The sequence below is a fragment of the Acinonyx jubatus genome, chromosome B4, assembly GCF_027475565.1.
Source record: "Acinonyx jubatus isolate Ajub_Pintada_27869175 chromosome B4, VMU_Ajub_asm_v1.0, whole genome shotgun sequence".
NCBI lineage: Eukaryota > Metazoa > Chordata > Mammalia > Carnivora > Felidae > Acinonyx > Acinonyx jubatus.
Genome location: NC_069387.1, coordinates 65,580,174 through 65,604,443, shown reverse-complemented (window position 1 = coordinate 65,604,443; position 24,270 = coordinate 65,580,174). Strand labels below are relative to the sequence as shown.

The window sequence follows — 24,270 nt, the reverse complement described above, 5'->3', positions numbered from 1 at the left end:
CCTGGAAACCACCATTTTACTTACTGCATCTATGAGTTTGACTCTTTTAGATACCTTATATGAATGAAATCTTGCAGTACTTGTCCTTCTGTGACTCACTTATTTCATTTAGCATAATATTCTTAAGGTCCTGGATGAATATCATTTCTTAAAATCCAATCTGTTTTTTCAATAGCAACGGGAAGAACTCACAAAAAGACGAGAGAAACTTTCAAAAAGACGAGAAAAGATGGTCAAGGAGAGTGGAGAGGGAGATAAAAATGTGGTTAATATCAATGAGGAGATGGAGTCATTAACTGCTAACATAGATTACATCAATGACAGTATTTCTGATTGTCAAGCCAACATCATGCAGATGGAAGAAGCAAAGGTTTGTAATTGTAAAAAAATGGTTAATGGCTTAAGGAAGATGTTTTTGTATTTTTAATCATGAAAAGCACTTTGAATTTTTATATCAAGGAATTTTCTATTTATGGGTTTACTATGATTCTTAGGTTTTGCATGAATATCACTCCCTGCTTGCTCTCCAGATTTCTTTGCTGATTTTGTGATATTATTTATTGTTTATAAAATCAAAAAGAGGGGCACCTGGGAGGCTCAGTCGGTTAAGTGTCCGCCTTCAGCTCAGGTCATGATCTCACGGTCTGTGAGTTCGAGCCCCGCGTCGGGCTCTGTGCTGACAGCTCAGAGCCTGGAGCCTGTTTCAGATTCTGTGTCTCCCTCTCTCTCTGCCCCTCCCCTGTTCATGCTCTGTCTCTCTCTGTCTCAAAAATAAATAAACATTAAAAAAAAAATTTAAATCAAAAAGATGTAAAAACGTATATCACTTATTAATCCACCTTGAATTCTTAACTGCTCAAATGTGTTTTTTCTTTTCAACTAACCCATATGTTTCTTGGAGTAGGGATCATATTTTACATTTTTCTGAGGAGTCTTATTAACTTACCCAACACTATCAAATAAATAAATGAGACAACAGGCTTTTGCCTCTGAATATATTCAGCTCAAAATAATGTTCGACATATGCTGATTTGATGTAGGAAGAAGGAGAAACATTGGATATCACTGCGGTCATTAATGCTTGCACACTTACAGAAGCCCGATACCTGCTGGACCACTTCTTGTCAATGGGTATCAATAAGGTATGATCTAACTACACCCAAATAATGATTAATTCATTTTGTTTATCTTTCATCAGTGACCCTTTCCTTTATAATAGGTAAGAAGGGTTTTTTTTTTAACTGAAAAGTATTTTTTTACCTTTCTTTAGAGTTAAGAAAAGTCAGGACTATTTAGATCAATTCCATTAGCTTGTCATCCATTGTGCTTGTGTATTAGAAGAGGTAAACAACTTAAACAAGAAATAATTCATCTTTTGCTTTAACAAAGGAAAAATGAAAAGAAAAATCTCTTGGGGTGCAAACAAAGTTGGTATCGTAACTTTGGTTTAGTATTGATTTTTCACAGCTCAAAAAGAAATCTGAAAGTAAAAAATACAGTGGTGCTTCCCTCCTCTTTGAATGTAAATGCATTAACCTGTCACCTGTAAGAATCCTAAATATTGAGGATGATAATGATTTCTGACTCCCCTCCCCCCCTCTTTTTTTTGCCACTTTGGGATGGTGCTAGACCCTTTATTTTATGTTCTCCCACTTAAGCTTCACAATGTGCTAGGAAGTAGATATTATTAATATCATTCTGCATATGAGGCAACTGAAGTAGGAAGATAAGGTAATTTGCTCAAGGTCACCAGGCTAGTAAGCGGAGGAGCTACAGTGAATCAACGTCTATTGGATGTCAAAGTCCATATATCATATGCATTTGTTATTTGATACACATCTTTGTATGGAAGATTCTGTTATGTATGACCTGAGATAATTGTTGTTGTTGTTATTATTATTATTATTATGTTTTGGTGTTGTTACAGGGTCTTCAGGCTGCCCAGAAAGAGGCTCAAATTAAAGTACTTGAAGGTCGGCTTAAACAAACCGAAATAACCAGCGCTACACAAAACCAGCTCTTATTCCATATGTTGAAAGAGAAAGCAGAATTAAATCCTGAGCTAGATGCTTTACTAGGCCATGCTTTACAAGGTAATTTGGACTAAATTTCTGTTAAACAAATTGCATGGTAGCTTTGCTCTTTGAGAATGCTATACTATACCTCTTTCCCCTATTGCTTGATTGAATAGATGCTATATTTACTCATGCTTTTAATAATTATTCCTTCTTTAATTTGCATGTATAAATTTGGGGGGATTTAATTATTGTCATTCCAAGAAATGATTACCAACTTTAAAAGGCTTATTTAACCTTATTGAGCACTTAGTTTTTATGAATAAAGAGGATCAACCAAGTTTCTGAATTGGTTATTTAAAATATTAACCACATTTCATTACTTTACTCTGCATATCTAATTGCCTTAAAAAATAATAAGTGTTTTCTATGGCATCTATTCTACATATCTTATAAATGGTGCATAATCTTGTTTTATGTGGGAGTTCTTAACATTGGATCTGTTTTGATTGGAGTATTGCTTTTTGTTTCCTTTTTGCTGTTATTTACACAGATCTAGATAGCGTACCTTTAGGTAAGTATGTTTAGCTTTCTGTGTACCCTACAGCTGCATGAATTACTAATTGTTCATGTACACTAATTGTGGTACATCTTATGTTTAAAATTTTTATTGGCAGCCAACTGGTTTTTGCATGATCTTTTTGAAATGTATCCATGACCACAAACATACTAAGTCTTTTGTCTTTCCTATACATTCATTCCTGTTTTAAAACCTATTAGATTTTTAAAGAAGTATACTTTAGTTAATTTTCTCTTTTAGTTTTTGACCTCCAGCTGTGACTCCAGTTTCGTAAGCCTTTCTTTCTGTTTCTTGTAGGAAAAAATGGAGTATACATTTCTTTTTAATTTTTAAATATATCTGTTAACTTGCATCTGTTGTTTTAACCTCATAACTTTCCTTAGCATATATCTTTGGTATATACTTGTCTTTGGTATATATTTGCTAGATTCTCAGCTATTCTTAATTTTTGTAAAATTAAATACATATATTTTAACATTGTAAACTGAAATTATTCAAAGCATTCTACATGAACATATTGAAACAATATTTATGATTATAATATTTTCAGATTAGAAGTGGCTTTAGAGATGACCAAATATAGAGATTTTCAAACCTTCCCCTTGCCACTACAACCTTGTCATGAACTACACCCACCCATTAATAATGTTTCTGCTCCTCTCAATGATGATACACATGAAGGACCAGGAGTATCAGGGCAATTTTATTACTTGTGATTTTTCTGAATGATTATTTTGGAGCAGTTTTTATTTAATTAAAATTTTTTTTCAGAATCTGATCTGATCTTTTTTTTTTGTAAGCACACAGCTGCCAAAAGTGTTCTAAACGCTTATCCTTAAAGGAGAGGAATGTAATTGAAAGATTAAATGTACTTACCTTTATGTGTCAGTAGAATAAACATAATCTATACATCTGAATTTGTTTTAAATAAGATGTTACATAAATAAAATACATGAGTTATTTGATTTTTTTTAGATGTTTATACCGCATGTTAATCTCAAAGTAGTATTTTCTTGAGATCAACTGCATAATATAGGTATGGAAAGGCTGATACTTTTAAGCTGCTTAAGCTATACCAAGTATAGGTAGAACAAATAGGATTGGTTATATCCTAACCAAGACTGTCAAAGTTCCTGGATTATAACTAGGATTTTTGCCATTCCATGTCTTATCAGGCATGTTTCTTCTGTTTCTGTTCTTCTTCCTCCCTTTCCTCCTCCTCCTCTTTGTTCTTCTTCGTGGTCCAATCTATAGTAAAAAGTAAATTCTCTTTGTTTGCGTAAACTTTATTTATTTAGTTATTTTGAGAGAGAAAGAGAGAGGGAGAGACAGGGAGGGAGAGAGAATGGGGAGGGGCATTGTGAGTGACAGACTCTCAAGCAGGCTTCGCACCAGCAGCACAGAGCCCAATGTAGGGCTCAAACCCACACCATGAGATCATGACCTGAGCTGAAGTTGGACACTTAACTGACTGGGCCACCCAAGTGCCCCTAGTAATAAGTAAATTGTTATTTACATCCATTGTCTCTTTTAACTTGGAAGAAAAATGTAAGTGTCCTCCTTGATATCCTTTAGTGCAGAAGATATTGAACTGCTAATTTGATGAGCAGTGTTATTTTTTTTTACAACTTTCAAACAACTTCCATTTGTCTATGGCTGGAGAAGGGTCTGAATCAGAGAGTGGAAACCCATTCAGCTGATGTAACCTGTGTCTCATGGCTGAAATCTGTGCTGGGGATGGGGGCCATAGTCTAGCCCAGAGGTGCTTAGAGGAAAAACACAGAAAGAGAAAAAAATGGAAGTTAAATCCACAGAAGCTCGAGAGTCCTATAAACTTTGCTTTAAAAATATTTGCTTAGCTCCAGTTTTGCCTCAAACATCAGGCTGAGTGTTTGGATTCAAAGATGAATATGACAGAAAATCTTTCCCTCATTGACTTGATGCCTTACTGGGGGTGACAGACAGAGTATGATAAATTCAGTGAGGTGATTGAGATATGTATAGGGAGTTATAGGAAGAGATAGTAGGGTCACCCAACAAGAATGGAGGAGTTGATAAAGGCTTTTCTGGAGGAGGTGACATTTGAACTGAAACATAAAGGAAGAAAAAGAGTTAGCAAGGCAAAAGACAAGGTGGAAAGGGCGGGGGGGGGGGGGAGGCAGAGAAGAGTCCCTCTGGGCAATGACTAAACTAAAACATTGGGACTTAGGCACAGTATTGTGTGCCTGAGGCCTTCAAGCAGGTTGGTGCCCTGAACAAGTACATAGCATAGAATAATAGAACATAAGACCAGAGGGTGAACCATGCCAGCATCCCTTTCTGATAAACTTGTACTTTTGTAGCCTTTGAAGAACATCTTTATTATCCTTTTCTTTTTTCCCAACCTATGTTAGGATCCCTAAGACCTCCCTTATGTTTGAGACTTGCTATGAAGACTCATGGGGCTTAGCATGTGGTTGTTTTTATGGCAAAGATCCATGAGAGCATTGTAGGAAGGATAGACAGCTGGATCATAAGGCAAAAAACCACAGATGTTGTCTGGAGGAATCCATGTCTAGTTTTCCTTATGATCTTTCCCTTCTATGGGACGTAATACAGAATTTTCATTTCTCTCTGGAGTGAAAATGCAGCAGCATGTGCACAATGTTTATGTCCAGGGAAGTCCCTTGTTACTTAGCACCTGAAGCTTTTCCTGGGGATTGGTCACATAGGTTCCATCTGTCTGGGATTCAGGACTCCCAGAAGGAAAGCAGAAGTTTAGCATAAGCCATATTGTTTGTGCAAACAACATAGGTACAGTAAGTACCTTCGGTAGCTAACTAGTGACTGGGGATGCTCTGAGAATCAAGTTTCCAGATGCCAGACAAAGTCCAACTTTGTAAGCAGGCCATTCTAAGGATAGTAGTGTTTGGGCTGCTATGTTAACTCTTTTCTATACACTATTTTTTTTTTTTTTTTATAACTTCTAATAACTGAAAAAAAAAAAAGACTTGAAAATACCTGGTTTACTTCCAGTGATGTGACACTGCTCAACTTTACACTGGTACAGATGAACTTCAAGGCATTCGGAAGTTGCAAGTCTCTGCCTTTAGCTTTACCTTTCTGGCATTGAGAAAAGAAGCTAGTAGTGGGCTGGATGTGTATTCTCAGAGTTATGAGTACAACAGTGAGGTGATAGTTTGTTCTATTGCCCAGATGACCATAGTGCTCAGACTAAGCTCAGTCCAGCAGAGGAGTCTGATCTGGTGACTTTCCTGGTGGGGGCCTCTATCCTCTGGCCAGGTTGGTCATGTCAAACCATAATTATCTCTAAATAAGTCATACATGCATAAGCAGGAGCTAAGTTTTTACTAAGCACTCATATGATGTTTAACATACTAACTGGTCTCATACTAACTGGTTTCTACAAGAAAAACACTGGCAAATCTTAGCCAGCCTTTATGCATGGGAAAATAAAGATTAGGTTTGTCATTTCTTTATAACCTCATGTTCTATATTATCAACTAATGCAGTCACCTTAACACGCAATTATCACGTCTGTGAAGCAAGTCCTTGAGCCTCCCTCTAGTGGTAGGCTTTGAGGTACACATTGCCTTCAAGACCACCATGATCTTCACTTCAGAAAGTAAATTCCCTTTTACGGGTCCTAGATGGGCTCCACTTTAGATAATACTATCACGTATCAAGTATTACTGAATTTCTATCAAAGTATCTGCTAAACAGTGAGGAAGAAAGGGAACATCAGAGAAAGGAATTAGTTGTCCACAGTCCACATGCACAAAATTACAAGTTAAAAGGGGATAAATCATATATATTTTTGATTAATATATGTTATTTATAATATGTCTGCTTTTGTAGAATGATTTTATAATAAAATGTGTATATTTTAAAAACCTGCACCTATGTTAGGGGCTCACTGACATTTTAAATAGTTTACTTTCAGTGGCTGTTTGATTTATTGACTTCCTACTAGTTTTACTTGTTTGCTTTTTCTTCTCTTTTTTACTAGTCTGTTACAGTTCTGAAATAGTGGTGATTTACTTGTATTTATTTACAAAACTGTTGCATGTGAACCTATTGTTTTTGTCTTTTATGTACATGTGAATGAGCTGCATGCTGATGTGTGACTTCTGAATACCTTCACACATGCGCGCGCACACACACACACACACACACACACCCACTCTCTTACTCTCCGCTTGAAAACAAAAATAAAAATAAAGGAAAATATTTAAGTAAATTGACATATTAAAATATAGCAAGTATGTCTACCCCTATATAGTTTTTGAAGTTGGCTTAGTACATTAAAGGGATCTCATGCAACATTTACTCTCTCTTGTATTTTACTCTGTGGGTTTTCATATGTTTGGATAGCATGGGATAAATACATACTCTGAAAAATATATACATACTCTGATAAACACATGATCTCATCTCCATCCTGTGAATGTTGTTCTTCTATATTTTATGATTCAAACTTGTGGTTTTTCTATTTTGGACCCTTTTTCTCATTTTAGGACTCATAATCAAAGGGGTTTCTTAGAAGTATCTTTCTACATTTCTATTTGGACTCAGTTACGAAAACCAAAGTGCCCATATTGAGATGTTGATATTTATTATAGCATGGGGATTGCAGTCACTCAAATTGTGACATGTGGATAATACTTAGATTTTGGACATTTTTTTTTTAGAAAATGTAGAGGATAGTACTGATGAGGATGCACCTTTGAACAGCCCAGGATCAGAAGGAAGGTAGGAGAGCCTTTAGAAACTTAATAGATTTTATTTGTTTCTGTAATTTTTTAAATACTTTTATCTTGTTGCTTCAATCAATTACCATAAAACAAATAATTTTGAATTTTATGGCTAAGTGAATAGCACTAGAAATAGTATTATGGAAACCAAACTAAGTCATACTTAACCACCACAAAAATACCGGGATATTTAAGGAAAGAAAATGAATAATTTTGTAATTCATTTTGATTTTAAATATTGTCTTTTTTGCCCTGTAGACCTATAAGATGTTTTCTATAGTTAAGAACATAGAAGACAGCGTTTTCTATAAGTCCCCTTTTAACCCGTGGTTAATTATTTATTTGCATCTAGCACACTATCTTCAGACCTTATGAAACTTTGTGGTGAAGTGAAACCTAAAAGCAAGGTAAGGAGAATTGAAAATAACAGGTAAGCATCCTTCCCCACAGTTTTCTGTTATCACTAATAAACACATAGGCCTCAGACCCTTAAGAAGGTTAGCAAGTTGGCATGCTTTTACCATCGCTTCCATGTATAACAACTTTAGTTCTGTAATTACCATATTCTCCTTTGAAACAAACATTATGTCAAAATCTTTCTCCTTTGTGGAACTTGTGCTTTACCGTATTATTGCACTTCTTCCACTGGAGAAGCTATGATTATGGAGACCAATTCTTATTTTCTTCTAGGTTTTTCCTAAAAGTTTCATTACTCATTAAGGAAGTTATGTGGTAATTTATTAAGGTCACCTAAGTTTCCTAATAATTATAAAGGAGATTGTAGACCCTGTGGTGGCATACAGCATAAATTTGCAAAATTTGTTAATTGGCAGGAGGTTTTTGAAATTTTAACATTTAGTATCTTCTTCAGTGTATCACATATATTTTGTTAAAGTAGTATCCTGAGGTGGTTTGAATAATAAGCCAACTCTTAATCATTAATTAGTTGTATTAAAAACTAATGAGACTATAATGCATATTTGTATAATTTAAAAAAATATCAATGCCACATGCTGTTAAATGTGTAAGATATTTGGTATGTTTCATATTCAGTGTTGGTAGCATTTGATACTAGATGAATTAACTAACCATCTTAAGATGTTTAAAAACAAAGAATTCTTGTAGTCCTTAGTAAATATTTGTTACATGGATGGAAAGAATCAGGACCTGAAAGAATTAACACTGTGCAAATGGGTAAGACAGAGTTAAGGCCCATAGTGAATAGTCAGGTAATGCAAATGAATAATTTGGCTGGATGTAATGAGTAGGGGTCATTGTGATTGCCTGACGAGGACATGCCTCACCTAAGCAAATAACCACCACTCAAGTCTTGCTCATTTTTGCCATGAGGATTATAGGCCTAAGACAACTAGATCTTCTATTTTTTCCTAAAGAAGCCTTAAATACAGATTTTTATGTAGCATTTCCTGATCATTAAAACACTGGTCAAGCCAATCAAAAAAACATCTCCAGGCTGTATGTATGATCCTTGAGCTTGGTAACATATGGTTTTATTTTATTATTCTAAGTGACTAAGCAGAAGTTACTCCCACACTCAAAGAAAACATTCCGGTATGGTTTGGATCCAGTCTTAGGTAGAGGTGAAAATCTCTTAAGGTCCTGAATGTCTTTCAGGCCCTGTGAAAGCCTAGATATTCATGCCCTTCTGGGACACCAGAGAGAGGTGTAAAGTGGTGCTCTAAACATTATCTGCTGAAGGAACCGCTACAGTTTGGAATTCCTAAGAAAAGGATTCCTCCCTACCTTGGGCTGTTGGCAGTGAAGAGAACTGAGAGTGTAAAAAACTGGCCGGAGAGTTTTCTTTTTCCAAAAATTTTCTGAGGTGCTACTTACTACTCCTTTTGAACTTCATTCAAAGATGCCTGAAAGGATCTCATATCATTTCTGTTTCTTTCTTTTTTAAATTTATTTATTTATTTTGACAGAGAGAGAGAGAGAGAGAGAGAGAGAGTGAGTATGAGCGTGCTTGCACGAGCAGGGGAGGGGCAGAGAGAGAGGGAGAGAGAGGATCCCAAGCAGGCTCCGTGCTGTCAGCCTGAAACTAGATGCAAGGCTCAAACTCATGAACCGTGAGATCATGACCTGAGCCAAAATCAAGAGTCCGTCGCTTAACTGACTGTTCCACCCAAGCGCCTCTCATTTATTTTCATCATTGAAAAAGTAAAGTTAACTGTATACGTTAAATAGGTATGTACTAGCACTATGCTATGTACAGGGGAAATAAAGATGAATAAAACAGGGTGTGTGCTCTTTAGAGGCTTATAATCTGGTAAACACCTTGATTATCCATTAATACCTTAGTGATAATAACAACTGAACAACAACAGGGTAGTCAGTTCATTTTCAAGAGTAAGGAAAGGAATTTGTATAGTGAATTTAGATTCTAGGAAAATAACCTTCACTTGCCTAACTGTGCTACTAAAGCTCGTGTAGGCTCGTGTTGAATTATCCAGCAGGCAGGTTTCACAGCTAATGCATCAGGAGAATGGGGTCACAAAAACTGAGAAGCAGATTTAAAAAATTGATATTAAAATAAAATTTAAAACTGAAAGTGATATTAAATGAGCATCTGAGCATGGGGTAAATCAGAATTTAGTTGAGCTTCCCTGCAGTTAACTTTCGGTTTAATTTCTTCTTTCTTTTTTAAAAAAATTTTATGTTGAGGGAGGTGGCCATGAGTGGCAGGGTAACATAGTCATATTGGTGGCAAGTTGTTTGTTTTTGAATCTGGCTTTGCCACTTACTAGTTGTGTGACTTTGGGTAAATTACTTAGCGTCTCTCTGTGTTAGTCTCCTCATTGGTGAATTGGGATAATGATAGTACATGCTAATGTAATTAAGTGTTCGAACATTGCCTGGCATACAATAAGTATTATATAAATATTGGCTATTATTATGGCCTTTAAAGGTCTTATATAGCTATAGCTCTGGCTTGTCACTATCTTACATGCTATGTTTGACACTTGCTAGGAAATGACACGCTAAATATTTTTACCTATTTCAAACTAATATTAAATCTCTATTCCCTAATCATCTCTGCAAAAGTTTGCTTCTGATTGCTTTTCCTTCCATTCTCTGACTAGGCCCGAAGGAGAACCACCACTCAAATGGAATTGCTGTATGCAGATAGCAGTGAACTAGCCTCAGACACTAGTACAGGAGATGCCTCCTTGCCTGGCGCTCTTACACCTGTTGCAGAAGGGCAAGAGATTGGAATGAATACAGAGACAAGTGGTACTTCTGCTAGGGAAAAAGAGCTCCCTCCCCCATCTGGCTTCCCTTCTAAGATAGGCAGCATGTAAGTCTGGCCCAGCTACACTAACTTCCTTTTCTTTGGCTTTTCTTTTTCTTTCTTTTTAAAAATTTTTTATATGCATGTTGCTAATTTCTTATTTCTATTTTTTTAAAATTCCGTAAATAAGATCTCCGGTTTTCAAAGGAATTTCTGTTAGGTGTTATCTCCCCTAATTTTTTTGACATTTGAAATCATTTAAGATGAGATGTTCTTTGTTCAATTCTATTGCTTGTTTCTAAGTTTTAGGGTCATTCTTCAGGATTATAATTTTCATAAAGGCTGAGTTATGGATTATAGACAAAATTTTTTAGGAACACTTAAATCAGGTAGTTATATCTATAAAACCATCATACAAAACAGAAGCTTTAAAACATCTTTTATTTGCTTTAAATGAACATGATTTTTCGTTCTAAGAGTCTGGTCAGGATAGCAAACCTTTGCTAACCCTATAAGGAAAAAGAAATATCAATCACAAACAATAATTTTAAGGCTTCCTAATTTTTTGCCTTGAAGTACTTGCCATTGCATGTCTGGGATGAGTGTATGCACAAAATATTTTTTTTTTTGTATTGTTAAAGCTTTAAAGGAGGTAATACTCTCTTTCCCATTTATGTAATATGAACATTCTATTCAAAACAACTATTGTCCTGAGGATGAAGATTTCCCAACTCAGGCTAGTATGTGTATGTATGCTATGTGTGTATGTGTGTTTGGACAGTTATATTAAAATTAGATCATTCACCAGTAAAGTTTTTTTTTTTTTTAATGTTTATTTATTTTGAGAGAAAGAAAGAGAGCACAAGCAGGGGAGGGGCAGAGAGAGAAGGACTGAGAGAATCCCAAGCCGGCTCTGCTCCATCAGCACAGAGCCTGATGTGGGCTCAAACTCATGAACTGTGAGATCATGACCTGAGCTGAAATCAAGAGTCGGATGCTTAACCGACTGAGTCACCCAGGTGCCCCTGGTAAAGAGTTATAATGATATTTTTTTGCCGTAATCCTCACATATGATCTACCAAATGATTTATGGAATGAACGCATTACTGCATTGAGGAATATTGCCAAAAAAAATGGCACACATTACATGACTCTGCAAATAATAAAATATAACAAACTTTCCCCCTTTGAATATCTGTTTCCCATAATTTCCTTTTTTGTTTTGTTACCTTTTTTTAACTTCCTTCATTTTATGAAGATATTTCTGCCATCTTCCATTGAGTAAGCCCATCTGCTACCTTTAGATCCAAATGTAATTTTAATGATGACAACTTTCTTGCATGTGCTTGATGTGGCCTGTGTAATTAACTATTGGATTTGCTGATAGAGATTGCTAACCAGTATAGCTTATGGCTTCAGTGCTTTTTTGATAAGATGACTGTTAAAGAAATGCTTTTGGTGAAGGTAATGATATAAACAGAACAGATTTTAAGAATAGATTGAGTAGAGACTTTTGGAACTTCAAGACTTAATCTATGGCCTGGAATCCAGATTCAGGTAATACCTTCTTTTTGCCCTCCCCCCACCCCTTTATTTTTTTCATTTTTTAAGTGTATCCTTTATTACAGGTTGTAGAATATATATTTTGGACTGTGTCTCTTCACATGATTTGTTCTCAAGTTTTCATAAATTCAGACACTTGTGTAATTCTGTTCAAATTTAAGACATTCTCGGTGTGGTAACTCTTAATGTCATTACTGCATGACTTTAATTGCTTGATGTAAAATAATTTACTTAAGTGGCCCTTATGATTTAACTGATGAAGGATTTTTGAAATGTGATTTCTTGTGGTCAGAAGTCAGGGACATGAAATTTAAATATTTAGTTTTACCATTCTGGTAATTGTACATTCTAATTCCATAGTGTTTTCTTCTTATTGATATAACTAGTCAACAATAATAAAAATTCATTTTTTAATCAGAATGTATTATCACATACACAAAAATAATAGTCTTAAATTGTTAATTATATAGCCACTATTCAACATTTAAAATTTATGATAAGAATGTTTTTGTTACTAAAATTTATATAGCTACTAGTACCTAAATATTAGGTAAAATTATTGTGTGTCATTTGTGTGTGTGTATGATTTGTGTGTGTGTATGATTACTGGTAGTACTGTTTTTGACTGTGCCTAAGTATTATTTCATTAAATCTCACTGTTTCTCATATTTTGATATTCTAATATTTTGTGTTCTTATAAGATTATAAAGACAATTTTTTCCCAACTGTAACAATTATAATCAACCTAATCATTTATGTTTAAAATCAGTTATTGATTTTGGCCATTTGGCAGTATAGCATTGATATTTACATTCAAAGATAATAGGTTTGCATATATTTAATAAGATTGCCAATTTAAAAGTTAAATATACAGGTGTCAAGCTTCCATCAACTAAAATTGCCCATGTAATATATTCCTATCATAGTTTTGTTTTTTTGTTCCTGGGTAATACTCTTTCTCAAGTTGCAGTTATTGATATATTAAAAATTTTAGGTTGAAACTCTGCCAAACAAACTTGTATGTATATATTTAATAAAGTTTGATGATTAAAAGAGGCTTTTTCTATTTTAGTTCCAAACAGTCATCTCTATCAGAAAAAAAACTACCAGAGCCTTCCCCTATAACCAGGAGAAAAGCATACGAAAAAGAAAAATCAAAGGCCAAGGAACAAAAACAGTAAGTTACTTATACTAGATTACATAAAATCTCTGGTGCACTTAGATGCTAAAGGACAATAGTGAAATTATTTTCCACATGCAGGCTAGATCTGTGGTTGTGACTGATTTGACTAATCAAGACGATCAAGTCACCTGTTGGTTTGGCTCAGTGTTTCTTGGTCACACACATACCTGTAAACATATTTGAACACTTGTCCCTAATCATGTACTCTTATTTATTTTCCAGTTATTTGAGCATATCATTGTAAAAAGTTCATGTACACTTGAGATGAAGTTTAGTGAATCTATATTTCAGATAGTCTTCTAGAAGATTTGAAATTGATTTTAACTGATAAAACTGACATTGACTTTACCTCTGTAAAATAGCTGACAGGAAACTAGTGTTCATCATAGGGTGTGTTAGTTGTACCATTTTCTTGCTGTTCTTTTGCATTTAATTTTTTTTTTCTGAAATCTCTTAAAAGCTCTTTGTGTGTTTTGTGAGGGTTAATTTACTTAACAGTGCATAGTATAATCTGATGATCCACTTAAATGGGCATTTATAAATTGCAATGTCACAACATGAAGCTGAGTGAATGGATGAGAGCCACTGAAACCTCTCTCCCCTGTGGCACACCCACTCCTCCCTCAGGTCACCTAAGGTGCTACATGTGACAGGTAGATCCCTGACATGGCCTTGAGGGAGGGAGAGTTTTGGTGCCAGTCTCCATTTAAATATTAGTAAAGCTAATTTCTTTAACATGTAAGTAAACATAAAAAGTAGTTTTTATATATTTTCTGTACCCAAGTGGACAATCTTATACCATCCTCTCTCCTGTGCCAACATGCACACTCTACTTTGACCACTGGATTAGCTGACTTGAATGTCGTGGACATTCTCCTTCTAATCATCCTTGCTTCCTGTACTTAAAGTTGTAATTTTCCTATTTCTACTGGATTGAATGTCTCAGGGATATTTGGGAGATGGTGGATGGAGCAGATAAAGTAATGTAAAAATAAAAGTGAGTAAATCTTGGAAAAGGCAAATCAGTTTTAAACACTCTGGCTCTCTTTCCCCTGTATTCATCTGTAAAGTGAGTAATTTGGTTTTAACTCTAAAACTGTAATTTTAAATTTGGCTTGCTTTATTTGTATTGACTGTAGATTTCAGCAGACAAGTTTTTCCTTAGTGCCATCTTGTGGGCAATGTAACAAAATCCAGTGGAAAAGTTTTTTTGTTTTTTTTTTTTTAAATTAAATTGTTCAGAGTGTATTTTATCTTACAAAAAAGGAGGAGAGGAAGAAGAAATTCTCTAATGAAAAGCTTTTTTTAAAAAAGCATGTTTCTTATAACATTCCTAACAAATCATAACTGATTAAAACCACCTATTTAATGTTCTTTTTTTCTTGTAGCTCAGATTCTGGAACCTCAGAGGCTAGTCTTTCACCTCCTTCTTCCCCACCAAGCCGGCCCCGTAATGAACTGAATGTTTTTAACCGTCTTACTGTTTCTCAGGGAAACACATCAGTTCAGCAGGATAAGTAAGTCTTTATGGAAAAGAGCCCCTCTATTTATTACCGTAGTCTGAACCTTTCAATAGAGTCTGCAGAACACATTTAGCCATCTCTTTGTGTGGGAGATGAAGTCTGACTTGTGAACTCTGGCCATATTTGATGTGTTTTTCCAACAGGAAATGAACAATATAGAAAAGATTAGAGAAAATTAATTTCCTGCTGAACATTTTTCCCTGTTGTAGATTTGCATTGCTAAACTTTCAGCACTTGTCTTGCCTTTTCATTTCTATGTAAATTAGAATTCAAATATCTTTGAGACCACTCTAAGTTTAAATTTGTTGGGATACTAAAAGCCTCTAGTCCAGATAGCCTGAGTTGAAAAGAGGCAACTTATTTTACCTTCAGTGCATATAACAGCTTACAAAGTCCATTGTTATATGTGTAAAATGTTGTTAGCATTTGGTGGTTTGACACAAATCCACCACAAAAAGTCAGTAATAAAATAAAATAAAGACAGCTCGTATTTGGGTGGAGGGGGTTAGGACTGAGGTGGATTGTGGAGGAAGAGAAGTTGGAGGCCTATGAAAATTATAATTTGCATTAAATTTGAAGTGAGAAAGTATTCCCACATCGAGCCAGAATCTCTCTTGCAAGAATTCATACTAACAGTCCTGCCATAAAATATTTATTAACTCTGACTTATCTGCTTTGATTTTGAATGGTAGCATAGTGGATGTATGCACTTCATATCCAGTCTCCCACCCCTGTTGTTTTCAATGCTGTAATCTCCCTGTGTAGATCAACAATTTCTGAGATTTGTAGGATGCTATTTAAGATCTGTCTGGCATGTTCAGAACATGCCAGATGTCTCTGTAGACTTAGAGAAGCACACATTTTGAAAGAATTTTTAATCTGCTTAATGTATGGACAAAGTTTTTAAAGTTAGATTTTAATATAGTTTAATCAGTAGATGATCTACCCTTTAAAGTGATCTAGATAGATAAATATTTCATGTTATTGAAAAAATTCTCTAACATTGTTAAGTCATACCTTCCATTTAATTGAGAAAAGAATAGAAGAACGTTAAGAATGCCTTCGGGAAGTCCATTTTCACTAGTGATATGAAGGTTTACTAAATTTTGTCTGTACATTCACAGTCATAAAATTTGGTCAGTATTTTGATAATTTTGACAATCTAGTCATAGTTTTATATTTTCTACTGAAATATTTTATAAGCTACCAGTAATTTGACGCTGTTGTCATCTCTATAAGCTAAAACTCAGAATAAGTGACTACACTTTCAAAGACTCACCTACCTTTGAATCACTTTCTTTTTGAGGCTAGCATATTTCACCAGCTGGAAGTAGATCCCATAGATAGTTTTTGGTTATGTTCCATGTCAGTATTCACTCTGTTCTTTTCCCCAAGCCTAATAAACAAACTGAGTAGATTTTCTTTTTCTTTTTTTAAAAATTTATTTATTTTGAGAGAGAGAGAGAGAGAGAGAGAGAGAGAGAGAGAGAGAGAGAGGATGGACAGGGGAGGGACAGAGGGAGAGAGGGAAAGAGAGAATCCCAAGCAGGCTCCTTGCTGTCAGTGTGGAGCCCAATGTGTGGCTCATTGCCATGAACCATAAGATAATTACCTAAGCTAAAATCGAGAGTTGGGCACTCAACTGACTGAGCCACCCAGGCACTCTTCAATAGGTTCTTATAAGAACCCAACTTACTGTCAGTCGTGGAGGTTTCAGGGTATGCTGACAGTAGTAGCTCACCTATTTTTAAAATCTCACTAAAGTCTCATATTACTAAGGGACTCCCTCATTAGGAAACTGTTTTTGAGATAAGTCAAAATCAAAGGTTATTGAATTCTGGGTAGTTTGCTTTCCATATAAACATAAAATGCATTTGTGCAGTTTCCACATTAGAATCTAAATCCAAAGTAATTATCAAGATGGATAAAAATTCATTAATAGCTGTTTAAATGGGAAAAATGTTCTAGTACTAATCAAATTAAATAGAAAGAATCTTAAAGTGATGTATTTTACTTACTTGATATTGTTCCTCTTCGGGGCATTAATTTTAGAAGTGAGGAATAATAGGTTTTCTGTGGATTAGTAATAGAAAGTTTTTATCCCACCCAAAGTCTTAGTAGAAAACATAAGAATCAAATATATTGCCAGATACAGCTGTATATTTGCAGATATCCAGTGCAAATAGAAAAGTGGGACATTCACAATAAAGGAAATGTTTGCTATATTCCTATTATTCATACTGTCAGTTTTCAGTTCAGTCCCAGTGTCTTTACCTGTTGACATCTGTGTTCTTTTTCCTCATAATTCTAACTCTTTCACTGTAGGTCTGATGAAAGTGACTCCTCTCTGTCGGAGGTACACAGGTACTTTCTTTCTGTCTTTCCTACATTCTGGCATTTCATTGGTATTCTAAAATGCCTTCTGAGAAACTATAAGCATATCTCACTTTTGTATGCATAACCAGTTGTAAACCGTATAAACATACTAATATTTTTAAACATATTAATTTTAATATATTTTTGTCATCCCTTTTAGACCAAGAACTGGCAAACTTTTTTTGTATAATAGCACAGAAAGTTGTGATGCTTGTTCTCTGTCTATAATCTAAATCTTTTATTTGCAATAATTTAAGTTCTATGAATATTGATATCATTGCTCCTCAGTGATTAAATGTTTCAGTCTTTCAAAGTGTGGGAGGTAAATAAGGTATTTTTGTTGTTGTTATTGGCTTAATAAGTAAAAAGTTTATGGAAAGCTTTGTGATGAAGAAAAAAAGATATGCAAGGGGGGCACAAAAGATACTATGATACATAAAATATAAAAAGAAATAGAAACTAAAGGAGCTTTTCTAAAATAACAAATATATTTTTACTGATAGATGCTGTTTTAAAGATAACAATGTTGAATTTTTCATGTTGTGGGTTTTTTTTTCTTTTTGGATCCTTAATTTCTCTGTTTCTATCATTTCCTCTTTCCACTTATCATTTTGTCTCCTCTCTTTTTGCACTTGTTTCTCCTGTTTATGGCCATTTTGCTGATCATCAGTAGATCCTCCAGAAGGTAGGCAGAGGAAATTAATCTCATTTATTACAAGACTTTACTGATTTGCATGGAACAAGAATAAGCTTTTTTCCCCCTTCAACTCAGGTTGTTTTACAACTTTGCAATATATAACCTTAACTTAAACTATTTTAAAGTTCATTTCTATATTTCAGAATGTGAATAGATTAATTTTAATATTAAAAGAAATACTATGGATGTATGTTTCCAATTTCTGTATTTTTCTATTATCTTTGGTATAAGGTAATCTCTACAAAATATTAGTACTAATATTGTGAATACTGGAGAGCATTTTTCAGTATCTAGTAAAATGCTGTATTTAATTATGAGATTATTTTTCTTCAGAAGTCTGAAAAATCAATGATATTAAAACATATAAAAATGAAAAAAGGCATCTTACCCTCCAAAATTGTGTCATACATAAGTCACTGGAGGCAAATATTTACTTTTGTAATATTACAAACTTTGACATGACAGAGTCTTATACCTTAGGCTGGTCACATGGATTTCTTCTTTATAATCAGCTTATTGGAATATACATACATACATATTTTGTTTGAGAAGTAAGAGTAGCATCTGACTGTGCATTAGATCAAACCTTTTGAATATTTGAAGCTATAATTCTAATTCGATGGCTTCAGTTCATAGATATGAACTCATATCAGTAGGATTTCAAAACGGAGATTCAGACTTTTGGGGGAAGTTTTGCTTCTGTTTCAGTTTTAATTTGGTTAACTTCTTAGAATTACAAACAGGTTACCGAGCATTAATTTCAAGAATTGACACATGTATGCAAATAATACATTGGACTTTGTAATTACATATCCAGTGGCAACAATTCCTGGTGTCATTTCTAGTGACGATGAACAACTTCTACTTTTCAAAATCATTAATAACTACTCTAAAAATAAAGTTTGTTTGTTTCTTTTAGCCCTGAGCTTATATTTATCTCCTAATGTTTCTATTCATCAGCCCTCTTAAGCTCCGCCAGAATTAATCTTCTGGAATTAATTAATTGAATTAATCCATGCACATCTCTTTTTGTGTGTATATGACAGCTCTTTAAATATTCAGTGCCTTAACCTACTATTGAATCCTCTCCAATGAATGTTTTCCTATCAGTTCAGTAGGTCTAGTTTCATTATCTGCTCCTTATATGATGTAGTCTACAGATCATTTTGCTTCTACTATTTTTGAAAATGTCCCAATTTTTCAGTGTTTAAAATCTAGCATCTAGAACTCAACCTCCTTCCAGATCCCTCAGCAGAATATAGTAACTCTATTATGTTCTTTCTCCTGAAATATTTACTTCTATTGAACACGTTATTGAAAGTGCTTATAGAAGAGCCATAAATTGTTGATTCATTGATCTTATATTCTATTAAAAAAATCTCTTTGGCTATTAGTGTGTGTGTGTGTGTGTGTGTGTGTGTGTGTGTGTGTATTTCAATTTATTTAAACTGAAATAAACCCAGAAAGCAATTCAACCATTTCTCCTACCTCCCACTTCCCACCCTTACAATTACCAATCTATTCTCTGTATCTATGAGATTGGGTTTTTTAATGTATATTTTTAAGATTGCGTGTATAAGAGAGATAATATGGCATGTATCTTTTTCTTATTTCACTTAGCATAATGCCCTCTTTAGCTTTTTAGATCTAGGCTACTATTAAGGCTTTTACTACTTGAAGCATTTTGTTCTATCTTCTACTTAAATTTTATCTTTAAATTGTATCCAATGATTATTTTAGTGTTAAGTGGGTACTTAAAGCAAATAAATTTTGTTTGTCATTTTCCTAGGCAATACATACCAGTGTCCAGTTCTTTAATATATCAGTTTAATATATATGCCAGCTCTGTTTTCTGTGCTAGAGAAATATTGACTAGATATTGAAGACTTCTTTGAAATTGAAAGGAACATTGACTCCTTAAGTGTGCCTCTCCACCAATAGAACTACCTTACTCCAACTGTTCTGTTCTTACCTACCATGTCCACAAGGATATCATTTGAAAGGCTTAATGTAATGGACCTTTTTTGAGTCAACATGTGTTATGAATATGATATTTCTCTAATTTGCTATTAACCCTACAAAGAACTTCCCCCATGAGATTAGTGTTACCTCTTATTGATGAGCATTTATTTTTAAGTGTTTATAATGATTTGTTCAGTATTTCCCTTTGTGAGACTCAACAAGAAGTCTTACCCATCTGTAATTCTTGAAGTCTACTTTTTCCCCTGCTTTTTGGAAAAAGGGGCCTACATGTTTTGTGCCCCTTATTGATCTTAGTGTACCAACAATGATTTTTGTGTCAACAATGTTGTATCCTTCCAAAACCCTGTGATATAATGATTTAAACACAGAAATACTTGAATTCAATGAATAAGTCTCTATTGTCAGTTCTAACTTATCTTGGGCTTACATTTCTTCTTAATCATTTCTGCCCATTGCATCTTGAAGATTGTTCTCTTTCATTGAGAAGGTGGAAAGAAACAGTTTTATTTTATTCCTGTTATTTGTTCTGATATTATGCCATCTATTTTATATAATGGACACATTTCTACATAATAATTTTTCTTCCTGCTCTGAGCAAAGATATATCCAATTTATATATTTATTATGTTATAATTCACTCTCATCTTTAGTCTTCTCAATACAACTATTTCAATTCAGATCCTGTCTTAAACTCCTTTAGGATAGGGACAGTGTTTTGATAAACTTTGCATTTCCATAGTGCATAGCACAAAGCATAAACTCCAGAAATATGAAACTTATGAGAAAGTTCCCTAAATAGCCTCACTGTTCTTTTAAAGTCCCATTCTTTTTTCTTTTTTTAATCTTGGAGACTATTAGAGTTTTTTCTTTATTTTTTTTTTTTATATTTTTGAGCCATTCTCCCTTTAGAATTTCTGTGTATGTGATCGTTCCTATCTTTTTTCAAATTCACTTGAAAATTTTTTTTCAGTATTTTAGGTGATATGTGTTATACTTTCTCCAGAATGTTCTTTTTGACATAGAGTCATATTTCAGCATAGCAGAGTCGCACTTCCAGTTATCCATCATTTATACTTTATTTGTCAGAATTCACTCTACTCAAACAGCTCCCAATATTACTGCATTCAACTTTGAAGAGAATTTGTTGATAAGATGATCTGTGTGCCATAGGCTTTGCTCTTTGCAGAGGGCAGCTGCTGACTGATGCCTCATTAGTTGATGCACTCCATCATTACTGTTACTATTTCACATTTTGTCTCTGTCCTTTTGCTTTAAAAAGAGACAAAGGAGCAGTCTGAGTTTTCCTATTAATTAGAAAGGCTTCTTAAAGTCAGGAGAAAAATAAAATTAGTCTCATGATATAGCTACTTAAGTAAATCTTGTTTTTCCCCACATCAGGGGCATAATCAACCCATTTCCTGCTTCAAAAGGAATCAGAGCTTCTCCACTGCAGTGTATTCACATAGCTGAAGGGCACACAAAAGCTGTGCTCTGTGTGGATTCTACTGATGATCTCCTCTTCACTGGATCAAAAGGTACTTACTAGTGGTTGTTTCAGATGGATATTTAACAGATGAAAAAAAAAAGATTACATTTTAACAGGCTTAAAAGAATAGTCAAACTGCTTAATACCCATAAAAACCTGAGAAATAATTTGGTTCAACTCCTGAATTATAGAAAATCATTGCATAGTTGGGAAGAAAGTAAAACCTCTGTTGATGTTATATGAATAGAATGTTGAGAAAATACATCTCCCTTCAGTAACTGAGCACTTAATGTATGCAAGGTCCTGAGCTTAGTAATACAAGTTATATAAAAATTGACAAAAATGTACATCATTACAATGTACATACACTGTGGTAAAGAGAATAAGATGGGTAGGAAACCATCATTTCTTGAGCACTTAAGCGTATGTCAGAGACTATGCTAGATACTATACAAATTATATCTCATTTAATTCTCGTAGTAACCCCAGTGAGATACATGTTGCATCCTCATTTTACAGATGAAGAAACTAAGGATTCAAGATATGAAATAACTTCACCAGATAAACTTAGTAGTAAGTGGAAGAATCAGGATTGGAAACCCAGGTCTACTCATCTCCAAACCTGTATTCTTAACCCCCTTTGGTACAAGTGTAGGCAACTGGAAATGAACTACAAATGCTTTGAATAGTTAAATACTAATCTTTTTGAGGTTTCTGAAAAGGGAGGTTATGCCAACCTGTGAGACATAACAAGGCTTTGACAGAGGCATTTAGGAGGAACCTTACAGGATGGTTTGGATATTGACAGGTAATGATTGACAACCAAGATTGTAGAACAACATAAGCAGAGACATGGAGGGGAAAATGGGGTATGTTTGGAAACTAAATCCAATTGGTTGAAAAGTAGAATACAGCTGACCTTTGAACAACATGGGGGTTAGTGGTGCCAACCTCCTACACAGTCGAAAATCTGCGTATAACTTTTGACTCCCCCAAACCCGAACTACTAATAGCCTTCTGTGAACCAAAGCCTTACCAATAATATAAACAGTTGATTAATAAATATTTTGCATGTTATATGTATTATATACTATATTCTTACAATAAAGTAAGAAAAAAGAAAATGTTACAAAGAAAATCATAAGGAAGAGAAAACACATTCATCGTATTGTACTATATTTTTCAAATATTTTGCATATAAGTAGACCCTTCAAACCCATGTTGTTCAAGGGTCAACTGTAATCATAAGAGAAGTGATGGGCAGTAAAGCTAAAAAGGTAGGAAGGAAGCAAGTACAGGTTTGGGGAAGCTAATAAACGATTTTTAGCACGTAGGGATGTTACAAGACTCAGTTTAATCAGCAAGCATTTATTGCTCATTGCATATAAGGAAGTGTAACATATCTAGCTAGAACTTATGAATTGTGAATAACGGCAAGCCATTCTCCAATTAAAAAATAATCTGCACTGTGAAAAATGTACTTTTATAATTTAAAGTAAATTTATCTCCAGAATAATTATATATTTGACATGTCAGAAAAACAAAATAATTAGTTTATAATTATGTTTTGGGGTCAAAAATAAAACCATCTATCAGTGACCCCTGGAAAAGAAAGGTATATGTGTTTATGAGTGTAGAGTGCTGTGAGGCAGTGAGAGTGAAGAGGCTGATTTGGGAATGCCATTTTAAATTCAAGGGAATTTTGAAGCAAGACTCTTGTGATATGACTATTTCAAAGTTTTATATAATTATTTTTTTTAATACCACATAATACATACACCAGCTATCCCTTGCTTTCATCCAATCCTTTATATGTACTTGGCCATTGAACTTGATGCAGAGGGTTGATGTCTGTTGCAGCTAGTGGAATAATTACTTTTTATTTTATTTCATTCTTCTAGGGGAAAGATTGTTAAAGTAATTTTTATTGTTAAGAGAACCTAATTTAGTTCATATTGACAGTATTTTCCTTTTCTTGTTTGTTTTAGATCGTACTTGTAAAGTATGGAATCTGGTGACTGGGCAGGAGATAATGTCATTGGGGGGTCATCCCAACAATGTTGTATCTGTAAAATATTGTAATTATACAAGCTTGGTCTTCACTGTGTCCACATCTTATATTAAGGTGTGGGACATCAGAGATTCAGCAAAGTGCATTCGAACACTGACGTAAGTAATTTAAAGACAAATAGCATAAGGGCAAATAGTATAACATATATAAAAAGATAGGACTATGAATACATTTTTATTTATTTATAACTGTCCAGTTCCAAAAGGATGTTAAAATTAGGACATAGATAATATAACAGGGAAAAACTATTGAGAAAATGAAATATAGGAGCCTGGTATTAAATAGGAAGGAATAAATTGCATTTGATCTGTGACTAAGTATATATTTCATATTCCTCCCTCCCAAATACTAAGGTATTGCATTTTCATAGTATTTATTACTTGATATAATATTGATTTACATTACTTGCTTCAAATGAATACCACTCTGTGGAAAATGGCTAAAATCACCATTATAGATAGTGAAGAAGTATTTGTAACCTTTACTTAGCAGGTATTAAATAATTGAGAGTTTTTTCTTTGTTCATGTTAGAACCTATACTGCTTTTGTGTGAGCACAAATTCCATAACTGTAGGTTAGGTTGGATAATTGGAGGATGAGTTTGTTTTCTGTGTCATTATATGTGTCTTTAAAATAAAGAGCAAATAATGATTCTTTTTTGCTACAAGATCGATGAACAGTTTTACATAATTAAAATTGGGGTGAACTCTTTAAATAAACAAAGGGAGCATAGGAAAGGGTAATTTTTATAATTTGTAGAGGAAATATTAACTCAAGTCCTAATTT

The 24,270-nt window shown here is 34.1% G+C and overlaps 1 protein-coding gene across 13 annotated transcripts in view; it reads left to right on the top strand.

Annotated features, from left to right (window-relative positions):
- Positions 1–24,270, top strand: part of KIF21A (kinesin family member 21A) — a 148,760-nt gene that overhangs the window by 111,497 nt on the left and 12,993 nt on the right. For 2 of the 13 annotated variants that reach the window (XM_027035892.2, XM_027035895.2), the window contains 13 exons: positions 176–370; positions 1,041–1,142; positions 1,928–2,093; positions 2,569–2,589; positions 7,287–7,347; positions 7,702–7,756; positions 10,454–10,668; positions 13,238–13,342; positions 14,737–14,865; positions 17,197–17,235; positions 17,918–17,932; positions 21,326–21,462; positions 23,402–23,582. In XM_027035892.2, the coding sequence (XP_026891693.1) occupies positions 176–370; positions 1,041–1,142; positions 1,928–2,093; positions 2,569–2,589; positions 7,287–7,347; positions 7,702–7,756; positions 10,454–10,668; positions 13,238–13,342; positions 14,737–14,865; positions 17,197–17,235; positions 17,918–17,932; positions 21,326–21,462; positions 23,402–23,582 (1,421 nt within the window). Of the gene's footprint in view, positions 1–175; positions 371–1,040; positions 1,143–1,927; positions 2,094–2,568; positions 2,590–7,286; positions 7,348–7,701; positions 7,757–10,453; positions 10,669–13,237; positions 13,343–14,736; positions 14,866–17,196; positions 17,243–17,917; positions 17,933–21,320; positions 21,463–23,401; positions 23,583–24,270 lie in introns of all 13 variants that reach the window. The other 11 variants (XM_027035894.2, XM_027035898.2, XM_027035897.2 and 8 more) reach the window with 9 other exon arrangements.